This window comes from Corvus cornix, chromosome 5, assembly GCF_000738735.6.
Source record: "Corvus cornix cornix isolate S_Up_H32 chromosome 5, ASM73873v5, whole genome shotgun sequence".
Taxonomy (NCBI): Eukaryota; Metazoa; Chordata; class Aves; order Passeriformes; family Corvidae; genus Corvus; species Corvus cornix.
Genome location: NC_046335.1, coordinates 59,406,291 through 59,428,612, shown reverse-complemented (window position 1 = coordinate 59,428,612; position 22,322 = coordinate 59,406,291). Strand labels below are relative to the sequence as shown.

The 22,322-nt window shown below is 67.3% G+C and overlaps 3 protein-coding genes across 7 annotated transcripts; 1 reads left to right on the top strand and 2 right to left on the bottom strand.

Moving 5' to 3' along the window:
- Nucleotides 1-373: 373 nt before the first annotated feature.
- On the bottom strand, nt 374-16,789 carry ZDHHC5 (zinc finger DHHC-type palmitoyltransferase 5). Of its 2 annotated transcripts, none has more exons than XM_039552235.1 (12): nt 16,745-16,789; nt 10,483-11,741; nt 5,204-5,325; nt 4,692-4,849; nt 4,434-4,606; nt 4,230-4,332; nt 3,792-3,883; nt 3,579-3,711; nt 3,034-3,157; nt 2,144-2,256; nt 1,119-1,999; nt 374-808 (listed from the first exon to the last, which is right to left on the bottom strand). In XM_039552235.1, the coding sequence occupies exons 2-12, from the start codon at nt 10,584-10,586 to the stop codon at nt 643-645; spliced, it is 2,169 nt and encodes a 722-aa protein (XP_039408169.1). In that variant the 5' UTR covers nt 10,587-11,741; nt 16,745-16,789; the 3' UTR covers nt 374-642. The 2 variants fall into 2 exon arrangements, with proteins under 2 accessions (XP_039408169.1, XP_039408170.1); XM_039552236.1 differs by lacking the exon at nt 16,745-16,789 and adding an exon at nt 13,945-14,023.
- Nucleotides 16,790-17,137: 348 nt separating this feature from the next.
- Nucleotides 17,138-19,532, bottom strand: CLP1 (cleavage factor polyribonucleotide kinase subunit 1). Of its 2 annotated transcripts, XM_039553243.1 has the most exons (3): nt 19,358-19,532; nt 18,594-19,311; nt 17,138-17,944 (listed from the first exon to the last, which is right to left on the bottom strand). In XM_039553243.1, exons 1-3 carry the CDS (start codon nt 19,504-19,506, stop codon nt 17,273-17,275), a joined length of 1,539 nt encoding a protein of 512 aa, XP_039409177.1. In that variant the 5' UTR covers nt 19,507-19,532; the 3' UTR covers nt 17,138-17,272. The 2 variants fall into 2 exon arrangements, with proteins under 2 accessions (XP_039409177.1, XP_039409176.1); XM_039553242.1 differs by lacking the exon at nt 19,358-19,532 and having other exon boundaries at nt 18,594-19,354.
- On the top strand, nt 19,531-22,001 carry YPEL4 (yippee like 4). 3 transcript variants are annotated; one of them, XM_039553239.1, is made up of 5 exons: nt 19,531-19,990; nt 20,524-20,809; nt 21,301-21,344; nt 21,446-21,554; nt 21,737-22,001. In XM_039553239.1, exons 1-5 carry the CDS (start codon nt 19,653-19,655, stop codon nt 21,824-21,826), a joined length of 867 nt encoding a protein of 288 aa, XP_039409173.1. In that variant the 5' UTR covers nt 19,531-19,652; the 3' UTR covers nt 21,827-22,001. The 3 variants fall into 3 exon arrangements, with proteins under 3 accessions (XP_039409173.1, XP_039409174.1, XP_039409175.1); XM_039553241.1 differs by having other exon boundaries at nt 19,946-20,028; XM_039553240.1 differs by lacking the exon at nt 21,446-21,554.
- Nucleotides 22,002-22,322: the final 321 nt, after the last annotated feature.

Below are 22,322 nucleotides of genomic sequence, written 5' to 3'. Positions count from 1 at the left end.
CCCTGCCTCCTCCCTGGGCCCCCCAGGGGGGCTGGAGGCCGCGGGCACCGCGGATCAGCGAGGGGAGCATCCGAGGACGGGCACCTGGCACCCACGGCCCCCTTCAGGGAGGGAACGGTGACACCCAGCACCCACCACAGCTCCTTCCGTGGGTGCAGGAGGCGGCCCCACGTCCCTCCTTTGGGGATAGGGACGAGGTGGGGTGGCCCAGGCCCTGAGCAGGGTAGTTTCTTCCTCTCTCTGGGTAAGATATATAATTTCTGCTTTTTTTTGCTTTTTTTTTTTCAATATTTATATTTATATATATAGATATTTATATATACACACACCTGGTAACTCGGAAAGAGAAAAAAAATAGAATCCGTAACAATAATAATAAAAAAAAGTATTCTGGTTTAAAAACAATCCGTTCCTACCACGCCAGGCGAGCGGGTGATTGCACAAGGCCCACAAGTGGCTGGCGCAGCCGAGGCTGCGGCCCCCCGAGCCCCCCCGAGCCCCCGCGGGTGTGTGCCAGCCCCCGCGGCCCGGGGGGGCAGAGGGAGAGCGGGGGCCCGGCTCTCCCGGGAGTTCACAAGCGTCCGGCCGCGGCGCGTCCCTGGGGCCGCCGGGGAGGAGGGGAGGGGGCGGCGGCTCTGCCCCTCATACCGAGATCTCATAGGTGGTGCCCCCCACGCCCGAGACCTTCTTGACGCCTCCGCGGGTGGGGCTGCTGAGGGGCACCGGCCCCGGGCCCGGCGGGGCCGAGCCCAGGCTCTTGGGCTGCCCGTTGGACTTGCTGTAGGCTGTTCTCATCTGCACCTCGTCCCTGCAGGAAGGAAGCACGGACACGGGGTCAGCAGGGGGGGACAGGTCACTGGCACCCAGCATTGCCACAGCCCTGCCCTCCCCCGGGACCACCAGCACCCACCCGCTGCAGACCCCGAGGGGCCCCGGGGGCGACCAAGGAGATGTGGGGGGGTACCAGCTCTGTTCGGGGAGGAGCAGGAAGATTTCTCTTGCTCTTCCCAGCGTCTCTCCCCAGGGAGGGGGCTGCCCCAGGGGCTTGGAGGGGCACTGGGCGAGGGTTCCCCCCCCCCACAGGCCCCAGACACCCCTGTGCCATCACAGCAACTCACTTGGGTGCCAGTAAGGGCTGCAAGGCCACCTCCTCGGTCTCGGGGCCGCCGGCCTGAGAGGCTGTTTTTTGGCTGCTGTAAGACACGGATTTGCCCAGGTGGGGGGCGGCGGGCTGGTCGGGGGAGCCCAGCGAGCGCACCCGCAGCGCCGGGGGGGGCTCGGGCTTGCCGAAGCGGGGCAGGGCCGGGCGGGTGAGCGGGTTCTTGCCCAGGGGCGAGCGCTTCGAATCGTCCGAGGAGGAGCTGGTGCGGGGGGCGTTGCTGGAGCCCGGCGTCGACTGGATGCCCGAGTCCGCCAGCCCTGCGTCCTCCTCCCGGCCCGGGGCCGGCGGCTGCTGCAGCAGCTTCTCCCGCTCCTGGATGGAGGCCACGATGTGGCGGGAGAGATTGTCATAGCGCACGGGCGAGGGCTCACGCGGCGCCGCGTGCTTGGGCGAGGCGGCGCTGGCAAAGCGGCCGTGCAGGTCGGTCTCGCGCTGCTGGGCGATGCGGGCCGACAGGAAGGGCGAGGTGTAGCCCACCGGTGGCTCAGGCTCCGGGCCCGCCTGCACCGACTCGAAGTCGGGGCTGTCGGAGGGCGTGAGCAGGCTGTCGTACGAGAGGCTGCCGTTGCGCGTCTGGTTTACCAGGCTCTTGTAGGAGGTGGAGGTGGTGCCCTCCGAGCGGATGGACTGCAGGTGGCCCGTCTCAAAGCCTGTGCCCTGGGCCGACTTGAGGCTGGAGGAGCGGGAGCCGCTGGAGAGAGGGTCAAAGTGGAAGCTCTTGCCGAAGGTGGGCGAGCGGAAGCTCTCGGGTTCCAGGCTCGGCTCTGAGCGGTAGCTGGGCTTGTGGCCGCCGTCACAGATGGAGTTGGGCTCCTTCAGGCTGTTCACCCGGCTCAGCTGAGGGGCAGAGGGGCCACAGTTACCCACAGAAGGGCCACGGGGCCCCTGTGGAGCTCCCAAAGCACACCCTAAACCCTCCCCGCACCAGCAACGGGGTGGCATCCCCTCAGGGCTGGTCCCCCGTGCCAGCCTCGGCCTTACCTTGGCGCTGGTGGAGTGGGGCAGGGCCGCCGAGCTGCTGCTGCTGCTGTAACCGGGCCGGTACTTGTACATGGTGGGAGTCGGGGGGCTGTCCTTGCCTAGCAAGCTGCTGTCTGCGCCGGGAGACAGAGGCATGCTCAGGGGGGCCGCGGGCAAGGAACGTGCCGAGCCCCACCCTCCCTGCCCGAGAACCGGCTCCGAGCCTGGGGGGGAACAGACCGGGGGGGGAGGAGGGATGGGCTGGATGGGAGGTGCACCGGGGTGGGAGAGACAGACCGGGAGGAAGGGGAGTCCCCACAGCCCTGCGTGTGGGGCTGGGCTGGCACTTCCGTGCCCCTGCGGCAGCCCCGGCTGGGTGTCGCACGGGGGGCACACGGCACGGGGGTGTCGGGGCGCTCCATGGGACACACACACACACACACCCCCTGCAGCGGGCAGCGGGGCTGGGCAGCGGAGCCCAGCCGGGGCCGGGAGAGCTGCGGGGTCTCCAGCTGCTGCGGGAAGCAGCTGCCACAGCTCTGCCCATCACATCCCACCTCTGGCCAGGCCCACGCGGAGCCGGCCGCAGACGCGCTGTGCCGCCGAGCCAGGCCCGCCACCACTTCGCCTCCTCCGTCCTGGCAGCATGGCGGCTGCGAGGTGCAGCTCCCGGCGGCTCCGGACAGCGCCGCGCGGCTGGGCTCGGCCTCCGGCTGAGCAGAGCTGGCTGTGAGCATCCCGCAGGCTTCTCCAAGTGCAAGGGGCCACATACACTGGCCCGGGAATGCCGATGTGCTCCAGGTCTGCCCTGCAGCCTGCTAAAGCCGCCTACAGCCCTGGCTCCTGGCCTGCCTGGCACAGCCCTGGGCTCCCCTCCCAGTGGCTGGCGGGGCCCTGGTGGCCCTCCTTACCCTCGGTGGTGGCCAGGGTTAAGTGTGTCCTCAGGCCCGTGTAGCGGCTGAGGTCGGGCTTAGGTGGGGGTGGCGGCTCGGCGTCAGCAGACTGGCTCTCCGTCACCTCCAGGCTCCCCTTGGACTGCAGAGACAAAGCGCAGGCGGGGTCAGGAGGGGCCGAGGCCTCAGCGCCTCCCGGGCAGGCAGGGCACGGGCAGCGGCGCTGGGGGCTCCCGCTGCCTCCCAGGCCATCCGACAGAACGGGGGGCGGCGCGCGCCCCGGGCGGGTGCTGGAAGTGCCAAGGAGGGGGAACCTCCAGAGGGTGCTGTGCGGGCAAGGATGGGACCGGTAAGGGCAATGGAGGGGGCAAAGCCTCATGTGGTCGCTGCCACATGGGAGGGGGACAGTTTCCATCCCGCAGGGACATAGAACAAGACGACACGGAGGGGGACAGGGAACGTGACCAGGCTCACTTGGTTCTCTACTCACGGATGCAGGCTTGCACCCCCTGGGCTCCATGGAGGGCCCCAGCGCAGGCAGCGCTGGTCCCCACCTTCCTCACCTTTGTCCTTTTCAGCTCTGTCTGGATACCGTTGTCCATGATCTTGACGGTGATCTGACCGTCCGACACCTCGGGCCGCAGGAAGGGCGGTCTCACCAGCACCGTCTGCTCGGCCTTCGGGCGCCCGAGGTACCTGGGGAGGGGGCGGGAGGAAGGTCACGGCCTGGAATCTGGGATGGAGCAGTTTTTCCAAGGGTGCAGAGCCCGGCTCACCTGGGGGCGGGGGAGCTGCAGAGGACCCGGCTGACGTTCTTACAGCAACCGTTGGTGAAGGGGTTGACACCCCCGCGGAACTTGCCCGTCACCTGCGGGACAAAGGAGCGTCACAGCCGGCCACGCCAGCTCCCTCAGGACAGCCTCCCAGGACAGGCACACTCCGAGATCCCGCTCCTTTTCCTAGTCCCTGTTTCAGTGCTCAGCTAACCCTGAGGGGTGGGCTCTCCTCAGCTTCACCTCCCGGCCCCCCAGAAGCGCCCGCCCGGCTCCATCCTCTGACTGCACCCCCATGGATGCAGCTGCTGCTCAGTCACCCTGGGCTCTCCCCTCCCCAGCTCAGGGGCCTCCCACACCCATCCTCTCCCGGGAAATCCCGAAATGTATCCATAGGTGGCCTGGCCAGGCCGGCAGTCCCCCTGTAGCCCCTGGACGTACCTGTTCGTTGGTAGTGCGGCCCCTGGCCACGAGCACCACGTGGAAGCCCGTCAGGCCCGCGACGGGAATGAAGAAGAGCCCGGCCACGCACATCACCACCATCCTGCCACAGCCAGCTAAGGAGCAGCCACAGCCCCGCCCGGCACCGTGCCGCCCCCAGACCCCACCGACGCCCCCCGCCCACTCCCGCTGCCCGGAGGATACGTGACGGCCATGCGGACACCGGAGAGCTCCTCCACCTGGTACAGGACGTAGAGCAGCCCGAAGCCGAAGACGCCCATGATGTGCGTGGTGAGCGACAGCAGGAAGAGGAAGAAGTAGCGGTAGTTGCGCCGCCCGATGCAGTTGTTGACCCAGGGGCAGTGGTGGTCGAACTCCTGCCGGGGACGGGGCACGGTGAGGGGGTGCTCCCGGGGCTCCCTGCCCCGCACGGGGCTGGCGGAGGCCCCGGCAGCTGCTCACCTCCACGCAGTTGTCGCAGACGCTGCAGTGGGAGCAGCGCGGCGGGCGGTAGAAGCGGCAGGTCGCGCACCACTTCATGCGCACCTGGATGCCCTTGATCTCCACCGTCTTGTACAGCGGGGCCCGGAAATCGTCCTCCTTGTCCTCGTCCTCCTCAGCTGATGGGGACACCCCGGCACGGCGTCAGGGCCCGGCCAGCCCCTGCCCGCCCGAGCCGAAGGCGCCCGGCACCGCCCTCCTGTCACCTGGCACAGGGACAGCCAGGGACCCCCAAACACGGGCCAGGGGGGCTCTCCCAGGCCCTGCCCTGGCATCCTGACGCTGCCTGAGCCCCAGGGGCCCAACACGGGGTGCTGAACCCAGAGCTGCCATCGCTGCAGCGCGTGCCACCGCCTAATCCCACCGGGCAGGGCGAAGAGGACTCCTCACCAGCCCCTTGGGCCCCAGAAATCCCCTGTACCTCGGAGGAAGGGTGCAAGGAGGCAGCTCTTCCCGGCTGGAGCCAGACTCACCTCGCGGGAATATGCCCGGGTCCATGAAGGTGGCCATGCTGAAGTTGGCCAGCACGAAGAGGAAGACGACGGCATTGTAGGCGGGGATGACGGGGGACACATAGAGACTGAGCCCCGGGCACCTGCGGGCACAGCAGCCGTGAGACCTCGCACCCCTCGCTTGTGTCCTCCCGCCACCTCCCACCATCCCAGGGGCTCCCAGCAGTGCATCCCACACCCAAACTGGAGCCACCTCTACAGCACAGCCTGACCCCGGCCCAGGGAGCACCTGGGACGTGCTCTGGGCATCCATCAGGGAGCGAAGTTCCCCTTTGGGACCCCGCTGGGGGGTCCCACAGAGCAGTGGTGATGGGAACAGGCAGGGGAGGCACCCAGGGGACCCGCTGGAAGGCACCTGCACGTGGCCCTCCCTGTGCCCCGCCAGCTGCTTCGGGCACAAGGGACCCTGTGAGGGGACACAAAACCAGCACCAGCTCTGGTGCCTCCAGAGCCACTGATGCTCCTCACATCCCAGAGACAGCTCCAGCGGGACACGGGGACCCCAGCCAGCACCCAGCTCCTCCAGGAGGCCCGTGGGAGCGCAGCGAGGGAATCACCCTGCTCCCTCTTTCCCCAGCGGGCTTCCCCCTTGCAGGCGCCAGCGTAATTCCCTAATCTGCTTTGCTGCTGGGATTTAATCCCACAGATCTAGGGCAGCATCTGTCCCTCTCTTCCCCCCACCCGGCTAAGTGCCGATGGATTTAGGTGGCCGGAGTGTGCGGGGCTGGGCGGGCAGGGCGACATATGGTGCCAGTGCTGTAATCCCCCACAGGCTGGGGTGAAGGGGCAGGCACCGGCCCCGTCCCCTCCTCCACCACCGCCCGTGGGGATGGGTCCCATCGCCGGGTGAGGCAGCCCCGTCCTTGTCACGGCAGCTCTGGGGCCACGGCGAGGCTCCAGCTGGGAATGACCCCTTGGTGTGGGGCTCTGTCCCAGTTCAGGGCCCTGAGGAGGGCAGGGGGGCACCCCCGGCTGAGGAGCAGCGGCTGTGCCGGGGGGGCTGCCCCGGGCAGGGCAGGAGGAGCGGGCACACCCTTCAGCACACACCTGGCAGCACAGAGGGCGAGGCGGGCAGGGCGCTCCCAGCACTGGGCACTGCCCCAGGGAGGGCGGGAATCACCAGTGGGACCTGCTCCCAACAGGCCAAGGCTGAGGCTGTCCCCATCCAGGCACAGGGATGAGAGCAGGAGGGCAGACCTTTGGTTGCAGGAGATCCCTGGCAAGGAGCACAGCATGGCCAAGCCACCCAGCACACTCCTCTTCTTCCTCCTTCTCCTCATCCTCATCCTCTCTGGCCCCTCCAGGCCCTACACACCACGCCAAGCTTCTCCTGCAAACCATCTTCCCCAAAGCCTCTTCCTGCTGCACTCCTCAGGAGCTGCCCTGCTGGGCACCCTGGGCGCTGCCTCCCTGCTCCCTATCAGGCCGGCATCTCCTCCCGGGATGGCACCTCCCGGGATGGCACCTCCCGGGATGGCACCTCCCGGCCCCCCGAGCTCTGCCCCGGGCTGGGGAGCGGCTCCATGCTCGGCACCGGCTGTGCCGGCCCTGCTGCCTCCGCTGGAAGCCAGCCAGGCGGATTCTCTGCAGCTGGGACAGGCTGGAGAGGAGGAGTCCTCTCCAACCCGTGCCCCAAAACCCTCAGGGAGCAGTGCTGGAGGCACAGGACCTACGTGACAGCACCAGGCCACAGCCTGAGAAGGGAAGAATCAGAGAGCCACAGAATCACAGAATTGTTCAGGTTGGAAAAGCCCTCCAAGATCACCATTCCAACTGCTTCCCCAGCACTGTCGAGGCCACCACTGAACCATGTCCTCAAGTTCCACAGACACATGGCTTCTGGTGACTTCACCACTGCCCTGGGCTGAACAACCCTTTCCACGAGGAAATTTCCCCTAACATCCAAACAAAACCTCTCCTGGCACCACCTGAGGCCGCTTCCTCTTGTCCCATCACTTGCTCCTTGGGAGAAGAGCCCAGCCTCACCTGGCCACACGCTCCTGTCAGGGGGTTGCAGGGAGGGAGGAGGACACACCAGAACCAAGGACCCCATGTCCCTGAGCTGAACTCCTACTCCACTCGAGAGGAGTCCGGACAGAGAGGGGCAGGGGGCTCAGAGAAGCCCTAAAAGTAGGAAATGCCCTTCCAGAAACCCTGCGGAAGGAGCTCCTCTCTCCAGGAAGGGAAATCCCAGCCCAAACCTTTGCTTGAAAGAGATGGAGGGGAGCCAGGAAGACCCATGCCCGGGCAGCCATCCCACACAGGGAACAGCCAGCAGCCAGGCTGAGCCAAGCACACAGGCTGGATCCAGAGAGACAGAGCCCAGGGAGGCAGGGAAGGACCCAGCTGCCTCAGAAAGCTCTGGGGCAGGCAGAGAGGGAAGGACCAGGGGGAAGAGAACAGCTCTGTGCTGTCCCAGCAGCCAGCCCTTCCTGGAGGGACACGGAGCTCCCGGGGCAGGATGGGGCCCAGCAGGTCCCTGGCTCAGACACAGCGACAACACCCGCTGGGTGGGATTCACGGGCCAGCGCAAGCACAACACCCTCCGCAGGGAACACCAGGACCCGCTGCCCTCCTGGCTCCCCCACACCCAGGGACCCCTGTGCTGTGGGAAGGAGGGAGGGAGGGAGGGAATCCCCACGGAGCCAGATCAGCCGGTGGCACCACGCCGGTGACCCCAAAGCCAGGGAGTCACCTCCTGGGACCAACTCCACCTGCGAGAGGGAGCAGGGTCCTCTGCAGGGAGCAAAGGTGCTGCCCATCCCTGAAGGAACCTCCTTATCAGGAGAGCGATGTGTTCCTGCCTTTTGCTCTCCTGAACGGGCTGCAGGCCCTGCCTCGACCCCGGGGCACACAGGGCAGGAGGAGCAGGAGCAGCAGGGAGGCTCCTCCCCATCGCGGCTGGCCACGCAGGTCCCGCGGCACCCATCGGGCTCCCCCTCGGGATCGGGATGCAACACGCTCATGGCCACAGGAACTGTCGGGACTTGTCCCTGGCAGCACATGAGAGGACTCGAGGAACGTCAGGCACCATGAGTCACACCGGGATGCGAGACGGGCTTTTTGCCACCAGTCATGCCCGGAGAAGCCTGTCCCTCCCTGCTGGCGTCCCCTCCCCAGCCCCGCATCCCCTGCACTCTCCAGGAGCACACAGCCTGCCCTCCCTGCCTGTTCCCCGGAGCCCTGGGGCTCTGACCCACGCCGGCACAAACACAATCCCTGCTCGCCCTGAGCCTCACACAAGTTTGGATCCGACTGGGAGCGCACGCGACACCGTGTCCCAGCAGCACTGCCAGCCCTAGGGAGGGGACAGGCAACCTGAGAGCCACCGGCACCAGGAGCTGGGACCAGTCAGTGGGGAGACACAAGAATGGACAGATGGACCCCAAAGGGACCTGTCTGAGGGCCCACAAAGCCCGGGACCCCCGCTCATCCCAGGGGGAAGCAGGAACATCCCCTCTCCTGCTGCCCCTCCCTCCAGCGCAACCGGCCTCATTTCCACAGGCACGTGCTCAGCAGCAGCTCCTAATTAAATTAATCAATCAAAGAGAGTTCTTGGCCCAGAGACACAAATCCTGGATGGACCAAAAGGCGTCCAGTGGATAGGCTGGAAGCAACGCAACTGGAGCCTGAAGAGCTGTGCCGAGCCCTGGCTGCTCCCTGCTTGGGGGAGGCCTCCCAGAGCCCGCCCTTACAGCTTTCCATCGCACTTCCCAAGGGACGAGCCTTAGGACTCTGCTGGCGGTGGGAAGGGGGTCAGCAGCCACCCTGGCTGTCCTTGGCCCCAAGGCGACCATCCCGGCGGGAGCAGCGCAGCTCCCTCGTGGCCGTGCCCAGGGTTTGACGGGACATTCTGAAGTAGGATAAACAACACCGCTGACCTGCAATTACAGCGACCTGCCCAGGTGTTCCTGCCCCGGCCAAACCTGCTCCGCGGCGCCGGCGCCGCCTCTCACCGCTCGCCGATAAGCCGCTGCTCCCGGCGCTGCTCGCACCCGTGGCCGGGATGGGCTTGGGGTCCAGCTGTCCGGCAGGCACCGCGCCAGAGCAGAGCCAGCCCGTGCCCCCAGGTCACACATGGGCTGGCACACGCAGCTTGGAGGGCGCTGCCAGCTCCCCTTCGCTTCTCCTTCATCCCCGTGGCACAGGAGCAAGCCAGCGACTTCCGCAGGCACCTGGCAGCCTGGGCAGCCAAACCCCGGGCCTGGGAGCCTGGTGACCGCTCGGTGTCCCAGCGGGGGACGGCCACACGCGGCTGAGTGACACCGCCAGCTGCGCCGGGCGCCGGACGGGGCAAACCAACCCCGCTCCCCTCTTTGCTCGGCAAGTTCCCCTGTCCCTGCCCGGTGGCTGCCAAAGCCAAAGCCACGGTGACCTTCCCGCCACCGATGGCTCCATCCCAGGCAGCGGCAGCAGCCACGGCACCCACCCCTTTGGCCTCCTGCAGCTCCAGCAGGAAAAGCCCAGGGAGCGGGAGAGGCTCCCTGAAGCAGAGGGTGCACACCTTCCCAGCACCCTGCCAGGACCCTGAGCACAAACCCGCTGGGACCCCGGGGATGCCCTGCAGGACTTGGCAGCCATTCCAGATGCAGGGCTCTGGCATTCCTGCCTGGCACACCGTGCCACGGTGCCAGCCTGGCTGAGCCGCTCTCTGCTGGGCTCCCTCAGCACCTCGAGGTCCTGCCCCCCCCGCCTGTCACCCCCTGGGCACGTCACTGAGGCACGTATCACCGGGCAGGGAAGAGCAGCGTCACCATGCCTCCCTAGCACCATCTCCCACCCCGGGGGACCCCCCCAAGGCCCCCAGTGACCTGCTGGCCACTTCCCTGGGGCCCTCTCCAGGGACATGGAACCCTCATTGCCCCAGGGCAGGGGACAGATCATGTCCAGCGATCGGCACAGGGGTCAGAGTTCTCCCTGCACTTTCCTTTGTGGCTCACGAATCGATTATGAAACTAAAAATAACACGTGTCCTGCCCCAGCCCACCAATCCACCCCGCCTGGCTCCAAAGGAGAAAGTGATCCGTGCCTTTTCCACCCACAGGTCACAAACCAGTTCCCAGCCCAGCTGACCTGGAGCCCAGCCGACCACGGACGGGCTCATGGAGTGAAACAGCTCCCGCTGCGGCTGCAGCACCCAGAGCACAAGACCTCCCTTGCCTCTGGGAGGAAATCCCAGCTCCTCTCCCCTGTCCCCCCCCCCCGGCCCTCCCCGCTCTGGCCGAGCAGCTGGGACTCACGTGAAGGCGAAGAAGAGGGTGGTGGCTCCCACTAGGAAGATGGCAGCAGCGGAGACCGGGACGTACTTGCTGGGTTTGAATCTCTTTCCAGAGGCTGCTGGCATGTTGGAGCTGTGGTGGGGGGTCCGCCCCGCAGCATAGCCCAGGCCCCAGGGGACTCAGAGCAGGACGAGAAGGGGAGGGGGACAGGGGCCGACCCCTACCCTGCCCCTGCGCCCGCTCCCGGGGCGAGCTCTGACCAGGGCGGACAGTCCGGAGAAGGGTCTGGAGCAGGAGGCCCAGGAGAGGAGCCCACCCTACGCTCTGCCCCGGGAGAGCTCGCGGGCGCAGGGAAGGAGGGTTAAAAACATTAAAAATTCACAACAGAGGAGGGGATTTGGGTTTAGAACAACCGTTGGAGCGGGAACGCTGAGAGCCCTTCCGAGCCTCAGCCCAGGCAACAGCCCACAGGGAGCAGGACTCCAACAGGCAGGCTCTGAAGAGAGGGAATTCCCCAGGCTGGGGCAGGGCACCTCCCACCCGGCCAGCACCCCGGGAAGAGCGCAGGATCAGCAAACTCCTTGCAAAAAAGCCCCTCTGGGAGCCTCAGGGAAGCCACTTCTCCTTTTTAATCCACCTCTGCGGTGCCGCACGGGAGGAGGGGGTGGTCTCCAAGCAATCCCAGCTTCCTCACGGCGCTGCCGTGCCTCCTCCTCCTCCCCTCGCTGGAGGGGTCACGGAAACACTCTCCCTGATTTCACCAAGGTCTGGGGCTGGCTGGCGGTGGCCGTTTAATTTTATTTATTTCTCTCTTGTCTGTTAAAACCGAGGAACAGCTGGTGCAAGGTTGAGCCGTAAATCCTTTCTTTCGAGGGGGGCGGAGGGGAAGGCCTGGCGGATTGTGGGTTTTCCTACTTGCTCCTTTCTCCTGACCCCCCGGGCCCTTCCACGGGCTCAGTATCCACTTGGCGGTTGGGGAGCGACAGGAATTTCATTTAAATCTTCTCTGCAGCAACCATCTCCCAGCAGGTGAACGGGAAGGGGGCGTTCAGGGAGCGCCTTCACAACTCCAGCAGACACCCAAGGGTGGAAGTGGTGCTGAGCAGCTCTGTCTCACCCATGGCCCAGACGGTGCGGGGGGAAACCTCAGCTTGCTCCAAACAGCTCCATTTCTCCCTCTCTCTTCCTTTGTTAAAATCCTTCTTCATTCATCCATCCGTCTTTTTAAAAAGAACTGCATAAAACCATTAAAACTCAAGGTCTGGTGCACCACAGCTCACCTGGAAAAAACAACAACAGAAATTAGCATGGCGAGAGAAGGGACGGAGCCGGCTGTCATTAGCCACAGCAGCCTGGCCACAGCGTCTCCTGTCCCAGCCCAGGGGCACTGGCTGCTGCAGGAGTTCCAAGCCACCCCCTCTACCACCGAGAAACCCGCCCCGAGACCTGGAAGGACAGGAGGGACCCCCTGAATTCCTTCCTGCAGCTCCAGCTCCAAGCCCAGCGCCAGCGAGTGCTGGCTCCCTGAGGAGCAGGGGCTGAGCAGAGGCTCCAGGACTTAACGTGAGGGTGGAGACCGCAGCGGGAAAAGACATCCAGGAATCTCATCCCCTTCCCTGGAGGGCAGGAGACAGGAGAGGCCCATGGAAAACACCAATCCCATGATCAGAGGTGGCCTTTGCAGCTCTGGGTTCATCAGCAACTGTAGTGCCAGGACAAGGGGGAGTGGATTTGAAATGACAGAGCTCAGGGTTAGGTGGGATATTGGGAAGAAATCCTTCCCTGTGAGGGTGGTGAGGCCCTGGCACAGGTTGCCCAGAGGAGCTGTGGATGCCACATTCCTGGAAGTGTCCAAGGCCAGGCTGGATGGGGCTTGGAGCACCCTGGGATAGTGGAAGGTGTCCCTGGCCCGTGGCCCTGAGCTGCTCCAAGCAGCCCCAAGCCCATCATCCACCATATCCCACCAGCTCCTGCTGCTACAGCCACCGCTCCTCAGCTTGTCACCGTCTGTCACCCACCCTCCCCTCGCTGCCTCCGCAGCACTGCAGGCCCGAGAGGAGCCTACAACTCACTCCTTTCTCCCTTCCAGCTTTCTCTGCCTCCCCAGTTTCTGCTTCGGGGCGGGCAGGGAACTCTCTAGCGCTGACTAAACGCAGGTGAAGGTTTGGGAGAGCTGCGGCACCCAATTAAAGGCGGGTTTAATGACAAGGATGTGTTACCATTAAGTGGGTTCAGCCCCGGCTCACGGCGTCAGCCGCCCCGGCTGACTCACCCAGCAACCGCTCCCGCCGCCCGGCCCCTGCAGGACCCAAGCCCAGCTTCCCACCCCAAGGTTTCCCTGCCCGTGGAAGTGAGAGAAAATGCGGGGCCGATGCTCTGCCCGGCCAGGAACGCGCAGGCTTCACCTGGCAGCAGCTCCTGACCGGAGCAAACTGAGCAGTGACACCAGGGAAAGCTGTTTTCCACGGCGGGGACAGAGTTCCCTGGAGAGCAGCAGTTGTGCAGCCCCGCTCTGCTCTGTGTTTGGGGAAGAGCCCAGCACCCCGCAGAGCCGAGCCCAACAGCAGTTCCAGGGACGGGCTATGGGAAGTCCAGGCCTGACATCATGGCTGATTGCTTTAGCAGGAGCAATCTGCTCCCAGAGCACCCGGCCCTTTGAACGCTCCGCCGGCGAGGCACGGCCACACCTCGGGTTCAAGCGGACGCTGCCAGGCAGAAGGGGCTGTGCCCTGATATTCCTCCTCCGGAGATCCCCACCCTGCCCTCCTCGCAGGGCGCCACGGGCACTGTCTCACAGCCCTGCTCTGCCCCAGCCCTTTTCCAGCCGGAGATGCAGGTGCTCCTGCCCTTCCAGGGGCGATCCCTGCGGAGCTGTGCGTGCCGGAGCCAGCTCCCCACAGAATCAGGTACCCGTGGGAGAGGCCCACGAGCAGGGGAGAGCCCCAGCGCCGTCATCAGTGATGCCCCAGCGAGAGGCGATGCAAACGCATCCCTGCTCCAGCCACCTGTGCCCGGAGTAACTCCACAACTCATCAAACAGGAGGCTGCCGAGCCCATCCCAGCTCCCAGGGCTACCACGCTGCTCTGGGAATGCCTTCCTGATCCCCCCTGATGTGCAGGACCCCGCAGGACTGCCCAGCCCCAGCCGTGGCACAGGCCTGGGCAGAAACTGTCAAAGCACAGCACAGCGTGCCGGGGTCTCTGCTCTGCAGTCCTTAAGGGGTCCAGGAGAAACACAAGGAAAATCCACCCCAAATTCCCACAGATTACACTAATTCAGGCCACAGTTCTCCCAAACACACACATTCTTTCCCAGCCATCCCCTTGCCCAGACCTACAACCGGCCCACCTCTGGTCAGCCGACCCTTCCTTTCCCTCCACCTTCGCCCCAAATCCTCCGTCTCTCTGGCCACTTTCTCCCCATCCACAAAGGCCACTCACAGACTTCCCTGCTCCAAAGAGACCCCAACTCATCCTGCTTACCTGTGGCCTTCACGGGCTCTGCTCTTGCCTCCCATTCCTTTCCCTCTGCCAATTCCAGCCCAGCAACTCCTCCTCTCCTGCTGCTCCTCCAGACCTGCCCTGCTCCTTCCTCCCCCAGCGCCTGTGTCACCGCTCACTCCCCCTTGCCTCTCCCTCAGAAATTCCACCTGGTTTTCCCATCCCAGCTCCTCCTTTTCGAAGCGTTTTCCCAGCTCCGCTCTGCTCAGCCACCTCCAGAGCAGCCATCTCCACTCTCCAGGGTTTCTCTCCACTCATACAGGGGAGCTGCTCCTGTTTCCTTCATCTCCGTTTCCGGGGATTTCTTTTAATTCCAAATTCCCTCCCTCGGGACATGTGCAAGCACGACTGCTGCCACCTTCCCCGGCTTTGAGCCTGCATCTGCTTTTCTTGGGTCAAGGCCCCGTAGAGCCTCACTGATTTCCTCCTCTTACTCCCCTTCCCGCCCCACTCTGCTCATCTGCTCCGGCCCCTCTCCAGCCTTTCCAGGCATAGCCAGGTGCTCCATGGCTTGTCCCTTCTGGAGCACGAGTCAGGCCCTCCCTACCTCTGCTGGGACAGGGACACAGGCGTCTCCAGCTCCCAACATTCCCTCCTCCCTCACTTCAGCTCTCCGCTCTGCCCCTGCCCGGGAAGGAGGAAATGCACCTTGGCACCCACCACGCAGCTCCCGCCACCGCTTGGGACCGGATCCCACGGCATGGGGAGGACAGAATTCTCTCCCAGTTACCGGCTCCCACACCTGCGTCACTCGCCGGGATCCGCAGCTCCCGACCTGCCCCGATCCAGCCGGGTTCCCATGGCACGGGGCAAACACACAAACAATTCCTTCCACACGAGGCAACTCCCAGATCCAGGGCAGATCCCAGGGCTGCACGGAGATGGGATGTGCTTTACCTGTTCCCACTTCTTGTTTTGATCAGCTGCATCCCAGAGTTCCGTAGAGCCATTCCAGAGCTCGCTGCCTGGCACTGTGAGCGAGGGGCATCCGTGGAACAAGGCCTCCCTCCTCCCTCTGCAGCTCCCTCTGCTCTCCCCGTCCTCACACAGCCAGCCACTGACACTTCACACTCCAAAACCCATCAGAGGAACTGGAAACTTTCCCGAACCTGGCACTGTGGCCAGAGCAATGCCAGCATGAGATCCCCACTGGTCACTTCCCTGTGTCCAAACAGGAGCCCCTGCCCCAACAGGGCGGTCTGGGGACACTTCCCTGCTCTTAACCCCAAAGAAGGGTGCACAGCAACGTGTGTCCGGCCGCCCCTCGGCTCCAGGTGCATCCTGCACACCCGCCTTTCTCCCGGCTGGATGTACAGAGGGATCAGCACAGAACACGGAGAAACAGTCCACGGCAGACAGCCAGAAGGCTGGAATCACTGCATGCTTATCTCTTGCCCGGGGCTTACACCGGGGCTTACATCCTCCTTCCCCAGCCCATCCCGCTGGTTTACACGGGATTAGCCCCATTTTATGGGCAAAGCAGGAGGAACAACGCCTCACCCACTGAGGCCGCGTCCCAACGGGCCCCACAGCGAGCAAGGACAGCCCCAGCCTCTTGTCACCACGCTGGGAGACACCGGGCACAGCGACAGGTGGGAATGTTCCCAGGCAGGCCCCTCACAGGGGAGCTCGAGGTCTCCCCTCGGACCCACTCGATCACCGCCCTCTCCATTCCCGGCCTCGGGAACCAAGGGGAATAAACGCCTGCTAAAGCAGCGCCTGGGCCCGACGGAGGGAAGGCGGTAACCGGATTAAGCTCAGAGAGAGGCTCCAAGATAACTCTGCCTTCGATCGAGCCAAGGCTCTGGTTGTACTTTACACGCCCCCAAAAACCCGAGCAGCCCCTAGCGCAGAGAATCCCGCTTCCCGGATGCCCAAATCCAGCTCTGTACCGGGGCGAGAGCCGGCAGATCCGGGGGAGCCGCTTCCCAGAGCTACGGGCAGCACCGGGACAGCCGGTCCGCCCGCGACCGGCGCGGCGGCACCCCGGGGCTGGGGACGCAGCTCAGGCCTTCGGGAGCTCGGGAATTCTGAGGAGAGGCCAGGCTGGATCCCTGCCAGCGCCCCCAAACCGGGAGCGCGCCCTGCGAGCCGCGAGGAGGGGCCCTGCTGCGAGCAGGGGTGTCCCTTCGGCCGCGGCACGGAGGCCGAGCTCCGGTGCCCCGAACCAGCGCGGTGACGGCGCTCCCGGGGGCGGCGGGGACAGGCCGGGCGCGGGACAGGGAACGAGTCCCCCGGGCGCTCCCCGCGGCAGCCCCCGGCCGCTCCCGGGCCCCGGGCGCTTTCCAGGCGCGGGGACGAGCCCCGCTCCGCTGCGCTCACCCCGCAGCCGTGCGCAGGGGCGGCCCCGGCCCGCGGGGCACCGCCGCTCCCGCAGCCCCGGCGCGGCGCCCCGCGGCAGCGGCAGAACGTCCCGGTGCCGGCGGGGCCGCGGGCATGGCAGCCGGGGCAGGAGGAGGAAGCGGCGCTCCCGTGCAGAGGCGGCGCGGCCATCGGGCAGAGGCGGCCGTGCGGAACGGCGGAGCGGGGCCGCGGCCGGAGGGACGGGCCGGGCAGGGGTCGGTGCCCGCCGGGGGCGCCGGGCGGGAGAGTCCCCGGCGCGGCGAGGGGGCACCGGGGCACGGCCCGAGCCGCGCGCGGGGGGAGCCGCGGGGGCAGCGGCGGGGCGGGGGCGGCCGCGGCCGGGCCCCGGCGAGGGCGCGAGGTACCGGCGGGCCGGGGAGGCGGCGGCGGTGCCGGCGCGGCGGGGTCCCGGCGGGGCCGCGCGGCCCACGTGACTCACCGGCGGCAGGCCGCGCGCGGCGGCGGCTCCGGGCACGGACGGCGGCGGCGGCGGCGGCTGCGGCGGGCGGGACGTCACGGGCGCGCGTGCGCACCGCGCCCCCCCCGCGCGCCTCCATTGGCCGCCGCCCGCCGCCCCGCCCCGGGAGCGGCGGCGCGCATGCGCGGGACCGCGCAACGGGGGCGCGCGCTCCTCCGGCGGAGGGCGGGGCCACGGCCGGAGCCTCGGCGCGTGCGCGGGACGTACCACACCGGGGGCGGGGGGGGGGGGGGGGGGCGAACGGAGGGCAGCCGGGAGCGGGCGGCGCGCACTGCGGGCGCGGGGGGAGCCCGGGGCCGGCGATTCCCGCTCCCCGCGGGGACCCCCCGCCCTCAGCAGACGCTCAGCAGCGGCAAAGGCTTCCAGATTTAATAGCAAACTGTACAAAAAGTATAAAACCAAAGGGCAGGGTCACACCGCGCCGGGGGGGACAAGGAGCGGGCACGGGGAGCGGGAGGAGGAGGCAGGGGGCACATCCCGCCCTTCCCCCTACTTGAGGTCCATGAAGCGAATGTCCATGATGAGCAAGAAGTTCTTGGGGAGGGGCCGCGGGGCGGGGGACAGCACGGTGAAGACCTGGCGCTCCAGGTCGACGCCGGTGACGACGATGAAGCCGGCCACGCTGGTCTCGGAGATGTTGTCGTCGGGGCTGTCGGCGGTGCTGACGCTCAGCAGGTGGTGCACCATGTCCCGCCCCGGCGTCACCGGCACCAGCTTCAGCTGGTTGTCCTCCTGCGACATTCCCAGTGGCAGGCACGAGTCCGGGATGGTGGGAGCGCCCACCTTGTAGATCTTGACGTCGGAGAACTTGACGTCGAAGGCGTGTGGGTAGAAGCAACCGCGGAAGCCGTAGAAGTACTCGCGGATGCGCTCGTCCCGGCACTCCCGGCGGAAGTCCTTGGAGCGCTCCACCACGCCGCCGGACTTGGGCAGCAGCACGGTGCGCACAAAGTGCGGCAGGTCCCGCTTGAGCTCGTTGTAGAGGCGCTCCTGGTCCAGCACCACCACCACGTCCACCTCAAAGGCGGAGGCGGCGTGCACCAGCGCCTGGTAGCCCGAGCTCTTGACCCAGCCGCAGGTGTTGATGACGCAGCCGCTCACCGACGCCCGCCGGTTCACCTCGCACCGCTGGTTGAAGACGTCGGCCAGGCACGACGTGATCTGCAGCAGGAGGGGTCACACAGAGGCACCCCCGCGTCCCCAGGCTCTCCCCAGCTCCTCCAGTACCCCCAAGGCCTCGATCTGGGCGGCTGCCCAGGGCAAAATCGTGGAACGGACCTTAAAGCCCATCCAGTTCCCTGCGGCAGGGACCCCCTCCACCAGCCCAGGATCCCCCAAGCCCCATCCAGCCTGGCCTCGCATGCTTCCAGGGAGAGCTGGGGCAGCCACAGCCTCTCCAGGCAACCCTGCAGGGCCTCACCATCCTCACAGCAAAAGAGCTTCTTCCCAATTGCCAGCCTAAATCTCCCTTCTGGCCCTGCGAACCCATTCCACCCCTTCCTATCACTCCGCTCCTTGACAAGAATCCCCCTCTGGATTCCCTGTAGCCCTTCAGGACAGAAAAGGCCGCTCTGAGGTCAGCACACCAGGCCGAACTGCCCCACCTCTCCCAGCCTGCCTCCATAACGAGGGTGCTCCAGTTCCCTTCATCAGCTCCCTGTCAACCTCTGGACTCCCTTCCCGCCCTGATCCTGGGAAGGGGTGACCGCCTGTGCCCCCCGGGATTCAGAGACCCCGCAGCGCGGGTTGGGGGAAGAGCCTGGGGGATTCTGGGGCCGGATCCGACCCGGGGCGAGCCCCCCGTGCTCACCTTGTTGTAGAGCTTGATGTTGGTGCCGGGCGTGGTGGAGCCGAAGTGGTAAACGAGGGGGGCCTGGAGGGAGAAGCCCTCCTCCACGTCGGCCGGGCGCTCGATGTACAGCGCGCCCATGGTGCCGGGGATGGACACCGAGCCCTGCCCCACGTCCAGCTCCACGAAGGTGGGCCGGCGGCCCAGGCGCACGGCGTAGTTGAGCAGCAGGCGGCACACGGTGGTCTTGCCCACGTCGGTGGGCCCCACCACCATGACGCGGGGCCCGCGCTCGTCCTCCCGCTCGGCCTGGCGCCGCATCTGCTCCAGCGCCGTGTGCGTGTTCAGGTACAGCAGCATCGGCGTGTCCCGCGACACGTAGGCCACCTCGGTGCGGCCGCTGAGCTGCACGGTGCAGCCGTGCCACGTGAACACGGCCACCTTGGCGCCCGCGTCGAACGTGAACTTCTTGTTGCGGGTGAGCTCGGTGCCGAACACCTCGGCCATGCCGGTCAGCAGCTCCAGCTGCACCGTCTGCGCCGCCTCCACCTCGAACCGCAGCTCCGTCTCCCGCTCCAGCTCGAACTTGGCCACCTGCTTCTTCTCCTCGCCGCCGTCGTCCGCCATGACGGCGCCGCGGGGCTCGAGGGCCCGGTGCCCCGCTCCCGCCGCGGCCGCGACGGAAGTGACGTCAGAGCGGCGCGCCGGGGAGCGCGGGGCGCCGGGGTCACGTGGGGTGCTCGTGTCACGTGGGTTGCTCGTGTCACGTGGGGCACCCGGATCACGTGGGGGGCGCGTCCTGTCCGGCTCCTGCTGCTAATTTGCATCTCGTTTGCATATCGCCCGCGGGCCCGCCTTTCGTTTGCATCCCATTGCAGTGGGGGCTCCCCCCCCGACCCCGATCCCTCGGGATGAGTCCCGGGATCGCTTGCATGACGTTCGCATGACATTGCCACGCAGCCCCGCCCGCTCCCCCCCCGCCCCCGCCCTCCGGTTTACATCTCACGGCGGTGACACGGGGGACATGAGGGGACAGGGGGGACAGGGAGGCACCCTGGGGACGAGGCAGAACACGGGGACATGGGGGGGACACAAGGGACACGGGGGACAAGACAAAACGCGGGGAGCTGGGCGGCCACGGAGGGCACGGGGGGCCGGCGGGACGGGGCAGCCGCGGGGACACCGGGGGGACGCGGGGGACCGGGAGGAGCCGGCGGCCGCAGCGCATCCCCGGCGGCCGCGCTGACGTCGGAGGGCCCGGCGGTGACGTCACGGCGGCGGTGGCGGGCGGTGACGTCACGGCCGCGGGATGAGTCACGGTGCCGTGATGCGGCCCCCGGGCACGCAGGGCCCCCCCGCGCCCGCCCCGGGGACAGCGGCGACAGCGGCAGCGGCGGCAGCGGGGACAGCGGCAGGCGGTGAGCGGCTCCGGCCCCCCGGGAACCCACGGAACCCGGTACCCCCCGCCGTGTCCCCCGGAGACCCCCAAACCCCGCCGAGCCCCCGCCGTGTCCCCCAGCGCTCCTGACATCTCCCCCCGCAGAGACACCCCTGTCCTCCTCCACCGCGGCCGCCAATATGCCCCCCGCCCCCAGCCCCCTCTCGCCTCCCGGGGACCCCCATCCCCGCACCTTGGAACCCTCATCAGCCCCCCCGAGGACTCCCACCGCCCTTCCTCCGGCTCCCTGTTCCCCCCACTCGGTACGCGCGGTTCCCCGCTCAGGACCCCCAGCACCTCCCCGGGGACCGCCGCTGGCCCGGGACTCGCCGGCGTTTCGAGAAGAAGCGCCAGAGCCCGCTTGGGACGCCCCCGCCGGCCCCCCCGGCGTCTCCGCGCTGCCCGTCACTGCTGCGATGAGCCGCCCGGTCTCGGCGGGCTCGGGAGGGGATGCCCACACCTGGGAGATTGAGGAGGGGGTCTTCCCTCACCGCCCCCTCTCCCCCTTCGCAGCCGCCTCCCTTTTCCGCCTCCTTCTGCCGGGGGGCCCCGGCGGAGCCCCCCGAGCCCGGCCGGGCGGGACGGCGGCTCTGGGCGCGCTGCTGCGCTGCTTCCCCTGCGAGCGGCTGTGCGGGGCTGCGCGGTGCCCCCCGGGGCGCTGCCCCCGGCCATGCCGCCCCCGGCCCTCCGCCGCCTGCCCCCGCGCACCTTCCGCAGCTACCTGCCGCGCTCCCACCGCACCTACAGCTGCGTCCACTGCCGGGCGCACCTGGCCCGCCACGAGGAGCTCATCTCCAAGGTGCCACCGCCACCCCCCGCGATGGGTGGGGACGGGTGGGGCAGTGGGAGGCCCCCTTGCCGTGTCCTGGGACAGCGGGTGTCCCTCCGCCGTGTCCCCGGAGCGTTGGGTTTCTCCCCACGGTGGCGCTGGGACGGCCAGCGTCCCCCCCACGGTGCCCCTGCGGTGTCCCCGGGCTGGCGAGCGCTTACCCCGTGCTGTCCCGAGGTGAGGACATTCCCACGGTGGCCAGCATTGCCCCGAGGCGGCAAGCATCCCCCGCACACACCGGGTGGTGTCCGTCCGGGGGGCGGCAGGTGACCCGTATGGCGCTACCGTGGAGGTGTCCGTCTCAGTGTCCTCAGTGTCCCCAGGCTGGCAGGTGTCCCCCTGCGGTGTCCCCGGGCGGGTGGGCTGCACGGTGGCAGTGCGGCGGGATGGGCGAGGACGCGGAGGGAGGGGGGCCAGGGGACGCGGGGAACCCAGCAGTGACAGTGGCCGTGTCCCCACAGTCCTTCCAGGGCAGTCACGGCCGTGCCTACCTGTTCAACTCCGTGTGAGTACCGGCGGGCACCGGGGATGGCAGCGGGGCGGGGGGGCCCGGGGATGCCCGGGCGGGGTGTGCCGAGCCTGTGGGACACCGCGCTCTCGGCACAGGGTGAACGTGGGCTGCGGCCCGGCTGAGCAGCGGCTGCTGCTGACGGGGCTGCACTCGGTGGCCGACATCTTCTGCCAGAGCTGCAAGACCACCCTGGGCTGGAAATACGTGAGTGCCCCCCGGCTGGGACCCCCACCTGCTGCAGGCGCTGCCCGGGGGCCTCAACCCCTGCCTGGGCTCCCCAGCCCCTGCCCCCGGACACCCCAAACCTTTGCTGCGGACACCCCCAAGGCCTGGGGGGGCAGCGCCCATCGGGGCATGGGGGGGCTGACACTGTGTCCCCCCCCCAGGAACAGGCGTTCGAGAGCAGCCAGAAGTACAAGGAGGGGAAGTTCATCATCGAGATGTCGCACATGGTGAAGGAGAACGGCTGGGACTGACGCGGGGGCGCAGCTGGGACTGGGGGGCACGTGGGGGGCGCAGCTGGGGGCTGGCGCTGGGTGGCCCCCTCCTTGGCACCTTCCCAGTGCCCCCCGGCGGCCCCTGGGTCGCACCAGCCGCGGGGGCTGTGGGGCTTTTCTAGGGCAATAAAGGCTTTTTTTTTTTAGGAAGGTGCGGGTTGTCACCTGCCCCCGGTGCTGCCACCACCCCTGGCTCGCCCTGGCACGCAGCCTGGCACAGAGTGGGGGTCCCTGGTGGCCCCAGCCTGCCCCTTCCCCTCTTCACACGCAGGAGGTGGGAGGTGGTCGGTGCCTTTATTGGGACGCCGAGCTGGATGGGAAACTGAGGCACGGGAGGAGCGGGGACCCCCCTGGTGCCCTGGGGAGCTGGGGCGGGTGGAGGGTGAAGAGGTGGGGAGGGAAAGGGGGGAGATGGGAGGGAGGAGAGGACAGGAAGGAGGGACGAGGGATGCAGAGAGGGAAGGAAGGACGGAGG

Bases quoted from the DNA above. Each gene is read 5' to 3' on its own strand.
- ZDHHC5 (XM_039552235.1), bottom strand. From the start codon at position 10,586: ATGCCAGCAGCCTCTGGAAAGAGATTCAAACCCAGCAAGTACGTCCCG. The intron at 4,607-4,691 runs GTGAGCAGCTGC...CGTCCCCGGCAG, and splicing joins TCTGCGACAACTGCGTGGAG to GAGTTCGACCACCACTGCCC. The intron at 3,884-4,229 runs GTACGTCCAGGG...TTTGTCCCGCAG, and splicing joins GCCGCACTACCAACGAACAG to GTGACGGGCAAGTTCCGCGG.
- CLP1 (XM_039553243.1), bottom strand. From the start codon at position 19,506: ATGCAAGCGATCCCGGGACTCATCCCGAGGGATCGGGGTCGGGGGGGG. The intron at 19,312-19,357 runs GTGATCCGGGTG...ACGTGACACGAG, and splicing joins GGACAGGACGCGCCCCCCAC to CACCCCACGTGACCCCGGCG. The intron at 17,945-18,593 runs GTGAGCACGGGG...CTCCTGCTGCAG, and splicing joins ACATCAAGCTCTACAACAAG to ATCACGTCGTGCCTGGCCGA.
- YPEL4 (XM_039553239.1), top strand. From the start codon at position 19,653: ATGGGGGGGACACAAGGGACACGGGGGACAAGACAAAACGCGGGGAGC. The intron at 21,345-21,445 runs GTGAGTACCGGC...CTCTCGGCACAG, and splicing joins GCCTACCTGTTCAACTCCGT to GGTGAACGTGGGCTGCGGCC. The intron at 21,555-21,736 runs GTGAGTGCCCCC...TCCCCCCCCCAG, and splicing joins CCACCCTGGGCTGGAAATAC to GAACAGGCGTTCGAGAGCAG.